At 36.6% G+C, this 19,781-nt stretch overlaps 1 protein-coding gene across 2 annotated transcripts in view; it reads right to left on the reverse strand.

Moving 5' to 3' along the window:
- Positions 1-9,091, reverse strand: part of LOC107689715 (sodium- and chloride-dependent GABA transporter 1-like) — an 18,500-nt gene extending 9,409 nt beyond the window's left edge. Inside the window, exons 1-4 of one of the 2 annotated variants that reach the window (XM_016487845.1) lie at positions 8,947-9,091; positions 7,785-8,087; positions 5,105-5,236; positions 4,015-4,115 (exon numbers count right to left, since the gene is read on the reverse strand). In XM_016487845.1, coding sequence (XP_016343331.1) covers positions 4,015-4,115; positions 5,105-5,236; positions 7,785-8,022 — 471 coding nt within the window. In that variant the 5' untranslated portion in view covers positions 8,023-8,087; positions 8,947-9,091. The remainder of the gene's footprint in view (positions 1-4,014; positions 4,116-5,104; positions 5,237-7,784; positions 8,088-8,946) is intronic. The other variant, XM_016487846.1, reaches the window with a different exon arrangement.
- Between the last annotated feature and the right edge of the window lie 10,690 nt (positions 9,092-19,781).

The following is a 19,781-nucleotide window of genomic DNA, read 5'->3' on the forward strand; positions in this document are numbered from 1 at the left end:
AGAGAGAGAGAGAGAGAGAGAGAGAAAGAAAGAGTTTGTGTGAAGTTTTGGAAAACCCTTGTGGGTAGTAACACTTTAGTATAGGGACCAATTCTCACTATTAACTAGTTGCTTATTAGCATGCCTATTATTAACATATTGGCTGTTTATTAGAACTTATAAAGCACATATTCTGCATGACCATATTCTACAGCCCTAATCCTACCCAATACCTAAACTTAACAACTACCTTACTAACTATTAATAAGCAGCAAATTAGGAGTTTATTGAGGCAAAAGTCATAGTTAATGGTTTGTTAATAGCGAGGATTGGTCCTTAAAATAAAGTGTGACCAAAAAAAAAAAAACTCTGTACTTGCAGATATTACAATATTAATTAAATAAAGCCAAACAGTTGATGGTCCTCACTGAAAAAAATACAATGAGGACTATCAACTGTTTGGTTACACCAGGGCTGTGTCCGAAAGCCTAGCTGACTTGCAGCCTCGCTGCCCTATCAGGCAATAACTTTGCAGGCAGCATTTCTGCACAAAGTCACCTCATGAAACTGATTTCGGACAGGCTTCTGAGGCAGTGTAACAGTTTAATGATGTACAACGAAATATAATGAGTTTATAACTAAATGAATATTTAATTACTATAATACTGATTTATATGCTATAAATTTGACTGCATCATATAATAATGCTGTTAATAGTGTTCATCATCTGTTTGATTATGTCTTTAATTGATTTTTCTGTACATTTCTGCCATATGTACATTAACTGACAGTCATAACGATTTGTATCTTTAAAAGCGCTGTACAAATAAACTTGAATTGAACTTGAATTGAATTGAAGTTCTTGCTAGAACTAACATCAAAAGTGCAAAAAGTTAGTCAGAAATACACATTTGCACACAAACGAACCACCAAACGCAACTTTCAAATGCCTTCTTTATTTTTTAGCTCAACCATCATGAAATGGAATGCACAGGATTGTGGGATATCAAAGGCAGCGAAGGATGCCTTTGATATGCTGCCTTCAAAAATTGATCAGATGACGGTATTTCATGAGACAGGAAGTGAAGCTAACTTTGGATTCGGACGTGCCTTGATGCCATCCTACATTGGAATGCGTCCTCCGAAGGCAGCATTTTAGAGCTTTCGGACGCAGCCCATGGGTAGGCAAGTTCGGTCCTAGAAAGCCACTGTGCTGCAGAGTTTAGCTTCAACCCTAATCAAACACACCTGATCAAGCTAATCAATGTCTTCAGGGTTACTAAGGCTATAGGCTTTTTCCAGGGTTGGAGCTAAACTCTGCAGGACAGCAGCTCTCTAGGACCGAACTTGCCAACCCCTGGGTTACACACATCCTTCAAAATACCTTATTTTGTGTTCAGCAGAAGAAAGACATTCATTCAGGTTTGGAACAACTTCAGCGTGAGTAAATGATGACAGAATTTTCATTTTTGGGTGAACTATTCTTTTAAGTGTTCTTAACGAGGCTTTAATAACACATTTATGACGATGCTTCTTAACATACTTATACTTAATTTATAAATGCACTCTGCAATGTCAAATGCTTCACATTAAAGTGCATTTTAAATTATGTTTCAGTTATGTTTTTGTCATGCTTTAAAAATACAATCAGTAATTGATTAGAATTTTAACTGTAGTGTTATGTCAGACTCTTGTGTTTTGTTCCCCACGTGCTCCATGTCCTGGTTTTCCCCCATGTTCCTCCTATGCCCTTATTTGGTGCTTCCCGTTCCTGTCCTTATTATTGTTTCATTAGTTCAAGGTGTGTCTCGTCATCCCATCGTCTAGTCATGTGTATTTATAGTGTTTCCTGTTTTGAGTTTCCTGGTCCGGTATTGTTATGTCAACCTCCACTGCTATGTGTGTTTTCCTGGTTCCCTTGATTTCATTAAAGTCTCCTTGTTGATGTACTCCACGTCTCCTCGTTCCTCGCTCCGCACTCCCTCATAGTAGCGAACGTGACAGAATACCGGACCAAGACAGTAAGCGGCGCCCCTTTTCCCCGTGTTTGTTTTTCGTTTTTTTATTTGGTCCTTCCCGTTCCTGTCCTTATTAATATCATTTGCTGCAGGTGTTCCCTCATTAGTTTCCATGATTTAAGCCCTGTGTGTTTCCACGTCTAGCGTGCTGTCTTAAACATTGATCCCCGTTCCTACGTGTGTTCCTTGTTCCCTTTGGATGAATAAAGACTGTTATAGTAACTGTCCTGCATTCTCCTTGTTCCTCGCTCCTCACCGTAGGCAACATCGTGACAGTTAACTGTAGTTAATTCAATATTACATTCAAAGCTAATACTTTTTAAATGTACTAAAATGTGACTTAATAATTGCGCAATTACAAATACATTTAAAAACATGGCATACAAGTTTCAGTTGACATAACATTACAGATAGTTTACCATACATGCTTGTTAGTCAATTTGACAGTAGAAAGACAATAGAAGTAATTATGAAATTACACAAAAAAATGCACTTAAGTCCTAATTAAGTCGGTCAAAAAAGCACTCTTAAGTTCAGTCCAAAAACATAACATTCAGTTTACAATTATAGTACATGCTTTTAGATTTTTTAAATATTATTTCCGTAATAAGTACTCTTTTTAATAGCGTACCAATGTGTGCTACTTTTTCCATGAGGGTAAAATGAAGGGGGAACATGTCATTTTACATTTTCTGAAGAAAATTAGTGGTGTTTGCTTGTGCACAACTCACAATGCTAGTGGTTAACATGCCATTACAACGGTATGTAGTTGCTACACTCTCTCTCTAAAAAAAATAACAAAAAAAAGAAGAAGCTGTCACTGTCACAGCAAATAGTGACAGCTTTTGTACCTTTTTTACTGAATAATTATAAGGTAATCTGAGTGGTTTACTTTGTGATGCTATACAGAGGTCTGTTAGGTTTGTTAGGTCACTAATAGTCACTAGATGGTTTTTAGTTGGTTACTATGCAGCTGTTTAGGTTTACTGTGCAGGGTTTATGGTAGTTACTGGGCATTGCTATGTAGTTTCACCATGTTCTGAGTAGTTATTAGCGCCACGTGCTATTGTGGTTAGGTGAGTCACTTAGGTGTAGGTTGCTAGGTGGATTCTAATGTGTTCTGAATAGAACAGCAGAAAAAAGTATTTGTATTAGAGGTTTGTTTAGGTATCTCCAAGTATGAGCAGTCGTATAGTGATACTTGCTTGGCAAACACCACCATGTGAAGAATAAAGTTAAAGGATAAAGCAAAATGCGTAAAGCAATGAATGGCGAATGAAAATCATTAAAAAGTAATAGCACAATGCATTCATAAAACAAAGGCCGGTTTTGTTTCCAATTCCCTCTGCACTGCTTTAGAGATGAGCTCTTATTCCCATGGCAGAAACTGCAGTTATTATTCTGTGGAGCCTTTAAAACACTCTCTAGAGCAAAGACAGAGCCACAGAGAGCTTAAGGGGGTCAAGGAGGCAGAGAGAGATACAGAGAAACAGGGAGGAAGAGAGAGCTTGAAAGAAGCAACAATTCTGAGAAGACTGAGAAATTCTTTGAAAATCTAAGACAAGTGTAGCTGAATTCACTGGGGCAGATAAAGACATGGATGGTGTGGGAAAAAAAACATATAACCTATTTGACCAATGAATGAAATAAAAAAAATAGTTGTAATAGATTTGTAAATGTTAATCAAATTATCAAGAGAACAAAAATGGCAACACATTCTGTGTTAATGTACCATTAGGTTGAGTATTGTAGTTTAATACAAAATACAGCCATTCTGTAAATGCCACACAAAATCAAGCATGCTGCATATTGACAATATGAATCACTAATTAAATAATTTGACTTTTTAAATTATTTTACAATTCAAATAACTTATACTTCTTTTTTTTTATACTGATGAGTAATGTTTAAACGGGGTAGTGAATAAAACATGCTGAATGGTTGAACAGTTTTGAAAGACAGGAAAGACAAAAAGGAATAGATATTTGTGTATTTGCACTTTTTAATTGACACTCACTGCTTTGAAAGAGTTGAAGAGGTAGTACAGAGCCCAGGCGATGATGATGATGTAATAGATGTTGAGCCAGAAGGACAAAACTACAGCAGCCAGACCCACACCTGACACAAGAGGAGTTTAAGAGTTAAACCTCAAATGACACAGCACAACTAATCCAAAAAATATGTTTTGTGCCAAAACACGTAGATTGTAGATGGGAACCCTCATTCTGCCATACTCTTGTGAAATTCTTCCATCATTTTAAGAGAACTATCTAGACACATAGACACAACCTACAATAGCAGCTACCATTTTTTAATTAAAAAAAACAATGGTTGCATAAAAACAAAACGATATCATTTTAGAAAAAATAATGTTTGCTTTTTGCAAAGGTCTCAGTTGGGAAGAAAAAGAGAAAATGGGCATATTTCTGAAGTATATGTGCAAGGTAAACTTATGGGGAGGGTTCTAAAAAGATATGCACTCTAGATGGTGCAGGTTCTTTACATGCATCTACTAGCAATCACATAATTTACTAAGCTGATTGGCTTTTTCTGATTCTGCAACCAGTGAGCTTACTTGTAAGCTCATCCTGCAGTGCATTATTAGAGTCCCCCTGAGACCCTCCACCTCCCCCAGCTCCACATGTCTAGATGCTACAGGATTTATGTATGCCTATTCGTGTGTATATGTGTGTCTTTGGCAGTGGCAAGTCTGTATTTGCTTTACAGCAGCAAAGCAGATCTAGTCTGTAAAGACAAAATGCGTTACCATTGTCATAGCTGTTAAAGTGCTATTCCAAGAGATTTAATGACTGAATTATATTTTGCTTTGTTTAAAGATGAAGTGTGTCATTTCTGTGCTGTTGGAGTCACCAAGCAGAACTGCAAAAATAGTAATAAAAATTTTTAAACACAAACCCCATCTGTCATTGGTTGAACAAACAGATAGTTCTGCCTCAAACTCATGACACTGGCTTTGACTATTTGTTAATATGTATAACCCAGTCAGGCAAAAAACATGTTGTAATTCCATTTGATGGCAGTGCAAAACTTACTGTGAGGCAATAGTACTCCAAATAGCTAATGTGTATAATGTGAATATTTCTCACCTTTCATCATGGGTATTAATTTCCACACTCCTAGCCCCCCCACTGATGTGTACTGTCCTAATGCCGTCTCCAGCAGAAACAGTGGGATTCCAGCAAACACCAGAGTAGTGAAGTATGGTATGAGAAAAGCTCCTAAAAATAATGTAATACAAAATGTACTTGTTAAGGTTTTTAGATTTCAGACTTGTAAAACATCTGCATTAAGATTGAAGTGAACTTTAATACAATCTCCCACCACCTCTTCTATTCATAGTTTTCAGTCATGTGACTGGCTCGAAGTCCTGGAGGGCAAAACATCCATAGAACTGCAGCACGAGCATGTCAATTTTCCATTTGTTTCCAATCCACAAATATTTAGATCACCTCTCAAAAGAATAAAACAAAGATATGTGAACAAAATGCAAGTTTTGACCATTTGCAATCCATATAAAGCACCCGCCGCAATATTTCAATCACTAAAAACAGTGGTATATTCTAAAACGTTTAATGTGAAAAAAAACGTATTCTGCCTTAATGTATTAAAACAGTTATATTAAAAGATCAAATTCAGTTTACACCTTATTGATGATGCATACTTTAAACAGGCAAGTAGATGTGCCTGGAATATGAATGCAATGCGCTAAATTGTTAAGTGTTTTCCTCATAATGGTTTTCTATGGGGAAAAAACAATGAATGTGAAACTTTGCACATTGTGTTTATATTCTGGGTTCATCTGCTTGCCTGTACAAAGTATGCATCATCAATAAGGTGTATACTGCATTTGGCCTTTTAATATCAGTGTCTTAGTAAATTTCTACTTAATGCAATCCTTGTAAAAATAACTGGCGGTCAGTGGATGAAAGCCTTGTTTTAGAAGTCTGCATTCCCAGATTTTTTGCGCAGCGGGATTAAATTCCCGAATAAAACGCGGTAGCGGTCGGTAACTCTGGTGTAATTTGAACGGGAGCGGGCGGTCTAACAATATCCCGTTCCCGAAGTCCATTTAGAACAGTATATCTGTGCTTTATTCTTATTGACCAACGGTACAGCTTGCGCTCAGGACTGTTATGCACGCGCTGCACGCATGCTTTAAACGTCACGCATTTTTGCGTGGTCTGTGCGCAGCATGTGCATAACGATGCTCAGAGCTGTACCGGTGGTAAATATATGGCCCTCAGACAGAACAGGCAGGTTGTCGATGAGTGACAGAGCAGAATAAGGATGGAGCAAAGTGTGGATGCCCTGTCCTTGAAGGACGTTCAACTCGGTTTTGTTTATATTTTGCTTAGCCTATAATTTTAAATGAAAGATGTCGTAGGCTATTTATTTATTTTTCTCTACGACACTTTTCCTATTGTGTTCACAGAAAAATGTCAAACGAATTTAGTATTTTGACAAGACGAATAAAAATAGTTAATAGGCTATTTTTGTACAACCTACATTTGTATTTTTTTTTTCTCTCTGCAACACATTTTTCCTATTGTGTTGTCAATGTTAAACGAATTGTATCCTGACAAGACGAATAAAAATAAGAAATACAATTTTTGTACATTTTTATTTTCTCTGGCACTTTTTTCCTACTGTGTTGCATAAAATATTAAACTAATTTTGCGTCTTAAGATAATTCATATAATTTCAAGTCAAAGACAATAAATTCAAGACTCTTGACAAGAAGAATAAAATAACATACAATTTTGTGCAGAATACACTTTTATTTGTCAGCATATCTCTTTTTCTTTCAGTAGAGGAAATTAAAATGTGAGATTCTGGAACCCAGATCTAAATTTAGCGGGAACAGTCGGGTCGGGTAGAAAATTATTCTAAGTGGACAGCGGGTGAACAAAGAGTGAATATATAGCGGGAGCGGGTGGGTGCGGAATAGAACCTTGCGGGAGCAGGCGGGAGCGGGACTAAAAAATCAGTCCCACGCAGGCCTCTACCTTGTTTTGCCATTCAGGTGGGCGTTCCTGTAAGTGTGTGATGTCACGTGAAAACCATGGATCGAATATTCAGAATCCTCACATTAAACATGTGAACAGTCTCATCAGAGCCACTTTAATAGGAGTCTCCAAGGTTCATTTTTAGATGTTTGATTAATTTGCATACTCAGGGGTTATCCGAGGTACTAAAGCGAATGCGCAATATTAGCTGGAACTAAGATTTCGGGAAAACACTCAATCATTAAGCTAATTGCTAATGACAGAACTTTGTCCAAAATTTTTACAGAAGTATGGCAGAACCATAGTTTGTTCATTATACTTTTGGGATATTCACCCCTGGTCTGTCAGCAGGGAAGACTTGGTGGACATTCTACAATGCAAATTATATTGAGCTCCTGCCACTCGCACTCAAAATGTTTATGGATCATGGTAAGTGTTTTGAGCTTTATTTTACCAAGGAGGGCATGTTCCTCTGTCAACATCTTTTCTTGGACCTGGAACAATATTCTTGTCAAACTTAGTCCTAATCCTATCCAACACCTAAACTTACCATTAACTGTATTAAGGCAAATGACTGATTAAGTGACAAAAATGTTGTTCAAACCCCAACCACAGCGTTAAACATACTCCTAAAATCTGATTGATTGACATGAATGTTGTCAGGAGCATGTCCTTCATGGCAAAAACATGGAAAGAATATTGATCCAACCAGGCATCTTCTCAACAGCAGATAAGTAACAGCGTTTCTATCTTCTCTCACCTCCACCATTCTTTCCGCACAGATATGGGAACCTCCACACATTTCCCAGCCCAATGGCGTATCCAACACAGGACAGTAGAAAGTCAAATTTTCCCTTCCAAGATCCTCTATCTGGTACTGTATTCTCCTTCTCCTCTTCTACAGGAACACTGTTGTGATCCAGGTCCTCAAATGGGACAGCCTGCTTCACATCTGAGGGTGAGTTGAGGTCCACCGTGCTCTGGCCAGTCTTCCCCATCACAGGAACAACGTCACACCACAGTCAGACAATAATCCACCTCAGTCCAGTACTGTATTATCCGTCTGTTGAATGCAGGGCTAATGACTTTGAATGTTTTTAAAAGAACACAACACTTCAGATGGGCTTTGAAAGAAGCTAAATATTTGTGTGTTTTTTCTACCAAAACACGATCGATCAGAACTATATGTGGTAATGTTATAGTTTGTATGTTATAACAAATGAGGTGTTATAACATAGTTATAAAACAGCTATAACATAATAGTTGTCATACTATTATAGTTAACGAGTAAAAATATGAGATAATTGTAATTGGTTAATAGTTTTCATATACTGGCAACCTATGCTTTGTACTCCATACACTAAAAACTACCTACTGTTTTTGTATTTTTGTGTTTTACCTATATGGCATCTGTGTAAAGTGCCCTTGTTCTACTCTCCCATGTAATTTCTCTTTAAAACCAATTAAACCACCTACAGACTACAGACAAAGTGCAGTTCATTTGTCAAAGTTCAGTTCAGATTGCCTTAATGGAGACACTAATTCTTATCCATGTCCTACTAATGTGATGAATCCATCAACTTTATTTGTGACTAACTCTTTTTAAAGTCTACAACCTGCATGCCAATGCATAACAAAACCACCGTCAGATACCTCATTGTTTTCATTTAACGAACAGCCATTATACATTTAGAAACAGTCTCATTAAATCACAGTAAGCAATTCAATGTCAATCAAGTTTGCTTCAGGCTCACTGAGTATTTATAATATCTCCAACATTTCCTCTGCATCCTTTAGATTAAGAGGAAATTGAATACAGACTTATTGCACACGGTTTGCATTAATAGACAATAGAGTTCCGAACTCATTATTTTTTATGGTAACTATACCACACATTTAGAGAAGGGGGGTAAAATACATACCTCTGAGACGTCTTTATTCTGTAGTCAGGTGAGTCGAGATGCCACCAACTAGAGGTGAACTCAAATTCTTCATTAACAACAGAACCAAATGAAACTGACCCAATGTCCCAGCTAGGGCAAAAAGTTTCCCGTTTTCTCTCTCTCGTTCTATGTATCTGGAGGGGCCCTCTATGCCCTGGTGTTCCTGTGGCTGATATTGAGCTGCAGATAATAAACTTTGAGCTGTTGTTTGATAGGATTATCGCTTTACCACGCTGAGACCCTGGGGCTACTAAACAACAGTCGATTGCAGTGTTCTCGCATCTTGCGTGTGTGTATTAGTTGTGTGTCAGTGTGTGAATTTGTGTGCAATGATTCTTGTGCCAGTTTGGTTGCCATGGGATATCCCCTTAGAAGAGTGCTCCGTTCTAGCATTGAAAGAGCTTGTTAGGATTTAAAAATGAAGCAGGCACAGTGCCTAAAATACAGACGGCATGACGTCTCCCAAAAATGACCCCAAAAGCATGACTTTATCAGTTAAGACCCCTAATTTATGACTGATACTGTACATTTATAATTGGTTTGTAAAATATGGTAAGGTGAATAAAGTAGATTTGAAATCAATAAATGTTTGATACTTTAATACAGCAGAGTTTATCTCAGAGTTGATCATGTGTGGTTTACAAAGATGGTGATATGTTTGCTCTGTTGCCAAGATGTTCCATACTGTTGTAGTAATAGCATAGTAATTACATAGCAATACACTAAGTAATAAGCTGCATCTACATCTACTAAATCTCACAGTATTATATAGTAATTGATAATGAACTCTTTTATTTGAAAAGAAGATCAAGCAAGGTGTGAATTCATACTTTGCTGTAACAACACATCTTTCCCAAATGGTATGCTCTATAGGGAAGGCTCTGATGGAGCATTTTAAGGAATACATACGATGCATTTTAAGGGTGTAGAAAAAGCCAGGTCGGTTTAAAATAAAGGAGAAATTGGATATCTGAAACGAAAACTGGCCATGATGTCTGAAATTCTCATTGGTCAACAGATGCACTTTGTCAAACCCTGAGGTTTTCTGGATGCACATCATTTTACAGTATGTGCACTTAGAGTGTACTTACCTAAGAAAATACTAGATAATATAAGGTAACATGGATTAGGTTTAGGGGTAGGTTCAGGGTTAGTACCTAGTTATTACCCAGTTATTGTACTATAACAGTTATATATGTACATGTGAAACAGGACTGTAATATAAAGTGCTACCAGTTTTCCCATTCATTCGAAACATGTGCCTCTAAATACATTTCTGCAAAACTGAAAAAACGTACCTATGCATACGAATCGCTGCAGTTTCCAGTTGAATATAAGCACTAGACTACTTTTATTCCTTTTCCACACAAAGTATGAATTACAGGTCCACAGTTTCGATTAATAAAGCCTAATTTTAGCACAATTACTTGAGGAATATTATGTTATATATTCAAAACAATTTTAACATGCTACAACATTTCAAAACTGATACTTTTGAACGTTAGCGTCACATATCTAGCTTCATATGTATGGGTTTTCATGTTCGTTTGTTCGGTAGCTCACGCAGTATGGAGTTGCACTTGAGTGGTGAAGCGCTCCGGTACGAATCCCTTGAAACTAAGCTGTACACAAAACAGCTCAAACCTGCATATAAGGAAGTTCAAGTGGCACGGTTGCATCAACAAATGCATTTTATATCAGTTTTGCATTTGTTAACACTATCGGGTAGGTTTTGGGTTTAGGTTTGGTATAGGGGATATTTCCAACACGATAGATCATTAACTTTTAGCGACACTCCCCGAGTATTTGATTTACGAACCGCCGCAATACGTACCTGAAGCTTTGTAATAAAAACACAGCAATACGTACCTATATCAACATAAAAAAACGTGCCAGGGTCACGTATTGAACCCGTGTTTTAATGCCACTAACTGGACATTTCACTTTGAAACTGTCGCGAAACGTGCCGTAAGGTAAGTAAAAACGGTGTTGCAGAAATGTATTTAGAGGCACGTATTTTGAATGAGCCTGGGTTGAGTTTTCACAATTCACAAATTTGCTGAATATTTGCTGCATAAACTTTACTGTGTAAGCATCCTGAAAGTCACTACAAGTCCTATAAATAATAGTCCTAAAATGAAATGCCATTTAGTTCCAACATGAAGCAAATAACTGTGCCATTGTTACTTTTGATTGGATTAGAGAATAATAGGTGTCCAATCCTGCTCCTGAAGGGCCACCTTGATGCAGAATGCAGCTCCATCCTGCTTTAAAACATCTGCCAGGAAGTTTCTTGTAATGTCAAAAGATTCCAGAGTAATTGGAATCAGGAGGTTGACTAGCTGGTTTAGATGCATTTACTTAGGGCTGGAGCTAAACTAAGCTTAGAGCATCTACTGCAGAAAATAACAATGTGCTACAATGCAGGAATGACAAAAATTGTGGCCAAAAGTATGCGGATACCTGAACACAACACCCTTTGTTTGTCACACATTTAATTTTAGGGTTTGTCCTCCCATTGCTGCCACAACAGCCTCTACCTTCCGAGCTTCCGGGAAGATTTTCCACTAAATGTTGGAACATGGCTGCAGGGATTTGATCCCATTCAGAAACAAAAGAGCATCAGTGAGGTCATGCACTGATGTTGGGTGATGGCCAGAAAAATCCCACAGACACAATGACACAAACGGGATGGGATGAGTTATGGGCTGAAGTTGAAAGAGTTAGAGGTTTGTTGAGCAATAGCCTTACTCATCAAAAATGTGGGAAAATCTGGGACAACTGTGAATCTGTCCAGAACTGTCAGTCCGTATCTGGTCCATTTCTAATAGGAGAGGTCATAACACACTATAGCAGAGTTTTCTTTCTGTCAAGTTTTGCAATATGACAATGCATATAAGATAACAACTGCTTACACACCTCATACATCTGGCTGGGTGGAAAGAAAAACCATTCCACATCCCAGTTGGAGTTTGCCTTAAGCCATGTTAGAAAACATAATTTTCTATTGGATTGTTCAAGATTCTGTTGTCTGATAAAATGTCTGATAAAACCAGAATTGCTAGGCAATATATCAGGTCCAAACCTTACAAAGCACCTCCCTGTGGGAACATCGCTACACTGTGGTACTGTATGGTGATGATAGCTGTATTGGGGATTTATCCTTCTTTTAGTGAATACCACAATGTTGAAGAGTGATGAAAGTCTGATGAGTGTAATTTGCCTTAATGTTAAAATGTATGTTATAATAATCGAATCCCTACTTCCTACAAGCAGCTAAAAATAAGCCATTGATATGCAAATTCTGGGATTTCTGGGATATGTGCTCCATTGTGGTGGATATATTTTTGCTTTATACAATAAGAAGAAATGTGCATAAACTAAAATAGAAGCATAATTAACAAATACATTTCTCTGCACAATAAAAAAAATAAATAAATACTTTGGCAAAGCTAGAGTGAGTAACCTCGGAACTCCATGTGTCCTGTTGACAGAATTGGACAGTTCTCATACGAGCAGCCAGCTTCAAAAGAGCACCTCTGCTATGAGTAATAATTGGGAAACTGACCAAGAACACTGTTATGAACCCCATCCACTTCAGCTGTGTCAATTTCTTTGTGTGAAGCACAGTCCTCTGCAATCGCTCACTGGGCAAATGGCATATGGGTTTAGATCATGGCACTTTTAAAACATATGTTTAGTTTTTAAGCAATGACAGTAAAAACATTTAGTAGATGAATTAAAGGACAACTGCTTTTCAGTAAACAAACCATTAAATTGAGAAGGTAATGTGTATTTTTAACTGTAAAAGAACCGTACGAGTCAAATTTAAATCTTCTGGTGTGAGATTTTAACACATAGTATTTTTTTTCTATTAGCTCATTATTATATTATATATTAGTTTGAATTATATAAGATATGAAAAGCAATGACACAACTTGCTATATTATTAGATGTGCAGTCGCACCATAATATTGTGTGTACTGCATATTAAAGCAATATCACACAAGCAAGAGTGTGTTTTACAGCTGTATAATATTCAATATAATATATTATTCAGACTTATCATGTATATGTAAATATAAATGCACATATCTGTTATGAAAAATTCTACATTTTTGTGTATTATAATATTAAACCGCATATCGCCCACTCTTAATTGCCTTTATTGAAGCGCTTGTCCTAATAATTGAATGTCTCTTGCCAACCACTGTAATTTTACATCAAACTGACTGCATATGAACATAAAATCTTTATGGGTTAAAGAGGCTGCTGCTGTTAAAAGTAGAAGCATGATGGATTGTGTGAAGACAGGAAAAAGCTATCAAGAGTGTTACATCAATGTATTTCTAATTGAATATTCATATGCATGGAGCTAGCTCAAAAGCTGAGTTACTTCAAAGGTGTACTTTAGTAGTTTCTTTATCTTTATCAACACTGTGCCAAGAGAGGCATGACTTAGGAAACATAGCGAGTAGAAAACTTGACAAAGCAAATGCGAGTGGCAGTGGATGTTTTGGATGACGTACAAAGTTAATGCGTACTTGACATGGGAATGAAAAGACTAAAATCCAAATCACAGTTTTAACACAGCCACAATGTCAAGAGCAAATCAGAGGTTACTCGCATTAGGTTTGTCATTGCCTGCAATCGTTAAGTGACAGGCACAGAATTGGAGTTGTCAGAGTTGGTTTTCATCACTCGTTGTATGCTGCCCTCAAATCAATAGAGGCTAATTACACCCCACAATGAACCTGTGTGGCTTATGGTGGCGACACAGTGAGATTACAGAGTTAATACACTGCTTTACATGGGAGGAAACTTTGTTAACACTATCAAACATGGCGCACTACCTGTTCAGTTTGCATGTTTATGTCTTGTCATGCATGAACAGCCACTGAGTATGTTTTGCTTGTTATAATTGTGGTATTTAAAATGCAGTCACACTTTAAACACTTTGTGTTCTGTTCACGTCTGAATGTCACTGCTTGATCTCTTGGCTCAAGTACTTACTTAAGGTTTGAGGATCACATAGGGCCATTTTTCCTCAAAACGTATGTGTACTTGTTCATACATTAATCACACTGCAGAAAAACATTTTGCTCAACATTCTTGCTGGATATGGTTGTAAAAATGTCTAAACATTCTTAAACCAAGATTAATTTACGTGAGAAGTAAAGCTGTATGAGAGATTTAGAACTGTTTTCAGATAATACATTTTGAATTAAGTTCACATTTCATTTAAAATGACTTCCTAACCAGCCTGGTCTCATGTTTATACGTAGGTATTAATACGTAACATTTACAAGCACAAAACGTACACTTTTGTACGTTTTTATTAATGCTAAAACGTACAATTTAGACGTATTTCAACGTTTAAAACGTACAAATCGCTACGTATTTTTAGCTAAAAAACGTAAAAATATTTACGTATCTTTTATATCATTAAGATATTCGTATCAATGCATTTTTATCATTTTATCAATAAGCGATTTAGATTTTTAGACCCCTTAACGTACCCCCAAACCTAAACCTACCCATTTGATAGCGAATATGCATTTTTATCATTTTAATACGCAATTTAGATTTTCAGACCCCTTAACCTACCCCCAAACCTTAACCTACCCATTTTATAGCGAATATAAAAGGATATAAAACGCAAATGACCGAAATATGCAGGAAAATAACCATTTTAGTAAAAAAAAATAATTTAGTCGCTAATTCCACTCCTACCTATAAACCTAAACATTTCTGTACAGTATAAGAAAAACATGACAGACAGATAAATGCAATTACAATCATTTATTTATTGCAAAAATGTCAAAAGCAGTACCAAAAGTAATCCAAATAATGATGCGTTGCACCCGCAGTCCTCTCTGACAGAATACAGAAGGTTTGTGTGATCCAGAGCAGAATTTATGTTGTTAATCGCTGAAAATATTATCCAGATCATTTTCCCGATCCACTCCGTGAACTCGTGAAGGCGCGCGCGCATCATTCAAACACACCTCACCAGAAACACGGCATTTCGCAATCTGTGACGAATGCAGGTGAGAGCCAATGAGCGTTTGATTATCCTGCCGTAAAACCTGTCGTTTGAAGCGGCAACATTTGAATTTGTAAAGAGCGCGTCAGTCAGCGCGGGCTTTGCTGTTTACGGTCGCTGGACTCGCTGCTCGGGATGGAGATGAAGATCGCCGAATAAAGACTGTTCCTCGCAGTCGTATGGATTCAGAAGATTTGGATTACAGCACACTAATAAAATTGTTTCATTTCGTAATTATGTTGTGTTTTTGGCGTATTTTATAGTTCCATTGTCAGTCACAGCATGTCGGAGAAAACGCCTTTTGTGGCCCATGACAATCAAAGTAAACATTACATGACAAGTAACGGTTAAACGATTGCAGAAATGTTATTTATTTTAAGGTTTAAAGTGAAGTCGTGTTTAACATTATGTAGGCATATTCTTGGAAACCAGCTGGCAGCAGAAATCACACAACAAAACGAAATGTTATCATTTCATAAGCAAATGACTAACGTTAAACAATTTAATAATGCAATTGAAAACAAGGTAATTCATATGACAACTAAAAACTAATAAAATTAATTCTGCGATTTCAATATTCATAAGAATTCATTTTTAGGTGTCAATACGTCAGTTTTGTACGTTTAAATTCTGAAAATACGTAAGTTTATGTACGTTTAGATGCAGAAAATACGTCAGTATTGTACGTTTTAGTGCCTGTAAAAACGTAAGTAAATGTACGTTTTATAGAACCACATTTTACGTAAAATACATACGAATTATCATGAGATCACGTTGTCCTAACAGACTTGAAAATGTGTATGCGGCAACATTTCTTCAAAATAATGTTGTTTCTTTTTGAATGTTTCATGAAACTTTTAAAGTGAAGTGTCTAATGAATGTTGCTCAAATTGTCAAAAGTTTTATCCAAAATAAACATATAAACAGATAAATAAACAAAATAAACAGATAAACATGAATCTAGCAAAGTTTTATTATGTTGGTTTTGTACATATCAATGCAGCTCAGAAATGAAATGTCTGGTAATTGGCACTAAAAATGTAATGCTCTATCACTTTTGAAAATAACGTACCACCTACACTAAGTCTTACCCTAAACCTGACTGGACAGTGTTAACATATTGGATAAAAGTATATTTGCTGAAGCGACCATGCCACTTCTACGAGTCTTTGAGCTCTTTTATCATGACTTGTGTTTTAATGGACTCTCACCCGATTGCTCCAAAATGCAAGTGCTTTACCAGGTGAGCAACTGAGCAAGTTTACTATGCCAGAAAACCATATGGAGCTGATTTTGAGATGGAAATGTCAAATTAGTTCATGCATCATGCACTATCATGCACATGGTAAATGTGTTATGATGTCAAAAGATATATTGTGCAAGGAACCACGCAAAATAAATCTTAATTAATTGACAGTCTTCCAGTGTAATCATAATTTGTGAGAAAAAGAATAAAAGTTGTTGCCACTAGTGCTCATTTCAGCTGGAAACTGCAATGAATTGTACGTATAGGCACATTTTTCATATGATGCTATGTTGCTTATAATATGGTGCTACTTTTTTTAGTTAATTCATCATTACAAGAACTTTTAGATATTTTACATCGATAATTGGACAAAAAGTCTGAAGAACACAATTTTTTGCAGTAAAGGTTGTGTAGAGCTTCTTGTGCATGTGTGGCAATGCAAGTCACACCTACCAATGCGTTAAATAAATGCAGAGGTTATTGAGCTGCATGGGTCCCTGGCATGCATAGATAGCAGAGTAACATTGAGGAATTTCATCTTTTAATACTGTGACAGGGGACATAAATCTACATCACAAGAGCTGCGGAGAGAAAGAGAGTGTGTGTATTTGAGAGACAAGAGGGAGGGGATGAAAGATGCTCAGATGACAGTGTTGTGTGATTTGCCTCAGACCTTGCAGCAATTTTGTACCTTCAGCAAACTGTTCCTCCTAACAGCCTCATTGAGTGGAATTCCAATTTCTTGCAGCACTTTGAGATCAAGTATCTTGTAGAAAATTTCCCAGCTATGGAAGGAGAATTATGCCCCCAAGTGTAGTTTAAATAAAACGAATGGCTCACTGCAGAGATAAGTCATAAAAATTACATTAAGCATACAAAACCCAAAGATTACAGAGGATTCAGACAAAGATCCAGAGCGATCAATGCATGTTATAATCTTATTGTTCCCCCTTTATATTAGGTGTCTTTAACTACTGTGTACTTCTTTAAAAAAAATAAATAAATTGCAGAGCTGTGTCACGATCGGACACAAAGATTGAGGATCCAAATGCAGTTTTAAAGGGGTCATATGATGCGATTTCAATTTTTCCTTTCTCTTTGGAGTGTTACAAGCTCTTGGTGCATAAAGAAGATCTGTAAAGTTGCAAAGACTAAAGTCTCAAATCCAAAGAGATATTCTTTATAAAAGTTAAGAGTTAACCACGCCTACCTAAAACGGCTCGTTCTAACACGCCCCCACATGTCTACGTCACGATGTGGGAAGATTTGTATAACGCCGCCCAAATGTTCACGCAAAGAAAGAAGGCGTAACTTTTATTCTCACTGTAGTATTGTTGCTGCCGCCATGTCGTGAAGGCGCTGTGTGTTTCGTTGTGAAAGCGAAACTACTTTGTTTGGCCTTCCAAAAGAGGACGATATCCGCTTCATCATGCCTAGAGCTGATCCGTGCTGGTCACTGAGGAAATACATCAACTTCGCGCTGTGGATCGCGGGATCGGCTTTCACCGTGGACGAAGCAGAGTCCAGCCCGGGGTCGTCACATGTGGTTGCCGCAAACACATATTTATACCGATTTCATCAGACTCTGAAAATTCTTCAAAAAGAACACAAAGAATGGCCTTCTCAGCTGCCATAGTTGCAACTCTTGCGTCATCAGAACAGGGTGTTCAACACACCACCGTTTCCGTTTAAAAAACGTTTTGCACCATTTTGTCGGGGCTGAACGCAGCCCTGGTTGTAGACAAAATCACAGAGAAGTGGCAAGAGTGCAGATGCAAGATTATAGCATTATGACATCATAGTATGCTAACATACAATTTCAATTTCAAGCCTCAAAAACTATTTCCACGTGTTACACTAAATGAATATTTATTTTACAGTCCTCTCCAGGTACTAAACCTGAACACAATCCTAAGTAGTTACCTTTTATTAACTACCTTGTTATATTTTATTAACTAGTTATATTAACTGCCTTATATTACTCAATACTTTATTGTTTAAGTACAATGTAGTGCATGCACTGTAAGTACAATGTAAGTTCATGTCAGGTAAATCTTTCCAATTCATTAACTTAGTCATTGGCATTTCATTAACCAGTTGTGTCGACTGGATAATCTATTGCAAGTTCATTGGATTCCATGTGTTCTAGAAACTTAATTATTTATGCTGTTTTATATTTAGAATTTAATCAACACTGAACTGATCTCAACTGAACAATGACACTGTTGTTTTTTTAGAGCTGCTTTACAGCAGAATTGATCTGTGTTTGCATCATTAAATCATTATTTTCCTGTTTATCCCTGTAAAGCTGCTTTGAAATGATCTGTATTGTATGAAGCACTATATAAATGAAGGTGACGACTTATGCACGTAAACTGGATTGAATTATTTTTGGACTATCAATAAATGCTGGAATTCCTATTCTATAAAAACACAATAGTGTCAAAATATTGACCTGTAAAGCTGATAATTAATCCTAAACTCTTCGCAATGTCCAGAAACTGGTTCCCTTGAAACATCCTAGACACTCCTTCCTTTGAGAGCTGCTCCCTAATTGGTTCCCCAGAGTATACTCCTCCATTAAGCCCACCCCCTTGTGCTATGATAGGCAGTGGCAGACCCTAAAGCCATCACATGACAGTATCTAGTAACTGAATGTCCCCTCAGATTACATGGATGAGAGGCTCAGATGAGAACATTATAAAGATTGACTGGAAGAGAAAGAGAGATAAAACTCCCAGTACAGGAATTGCGATTTTTACTAATATTCAAACAATATCTTGATTGTGCACCTGCACTTAAAATTGTTCTTAGTAGATCATATCTGTTTTAGAGTTGTTAATTAGAAGTCTGTTTACTTGAAACATAATATAATAGTAAGCTGTCATATAGCAACAAAGAATGGACAATTTGAACCAAGTTTTGAAAAATATATTTGGAAAAATAGAAGAAAGAACAGTATGTTTTAATATGATAAAAATATATCAAAAACTACATTATATTACAAAAATGGGATAGAAATGTGGTATAAAAGAGTCTAGTTAAAGATATAAAGAATAAACATTCAGTGGTTCTGAAGAATGCTTCAGTCACCAATATGACACATTTTTGAAAAATTACAACAAGATCTGTATGTACTGTATATACCAGAGAGAGAGAGAGAGAGAGAGAGAGAGAGAGAGAGATGACAAATGTAAATGAGACAAATGATCACATTTGACACTAAAAGTTCTCATAGAGTTGTCATATATATATATATATATATATATATATTAGTTGCTAAAAACATTTTTTTTTTTCTCAGCTGCACTAACCCTTAATTTGAACTCATACAAACAGTTCAATTTCTTCTGAGAACATCAGAATGAAGACTCATAAAAAACACTCAGTACCCTTAAAGTTATAGTTCTCCCAAAACATGAAAATTTTGCTGTTATTGTCAGGAGCCATGGATATTAATTTTCCTTGATATGGTTCTTTTATTCTCAAAAATGGGTAGCCATTGATTTGCATTTTATGAAT

Source organism: Sinocyclocheilus anshuiensis, unplaced genomic scaffold (assembly GCF_001515605.1).
Source record: "Sinocyclocheilus anshuiensis isolate Anshui unplaced genomic scaffold, SAMN03320099.WGS_v1.1 scaffold1014, whole genome shotgun sequence".
NCBI classification, from domain to species: Eukaryota; Metazoa; Chordata; class Actinopteri; order Cypriniformes; family Cyprinidae; genus Sinocyclocheilus; species Sinocyclocheilus anshuiensis.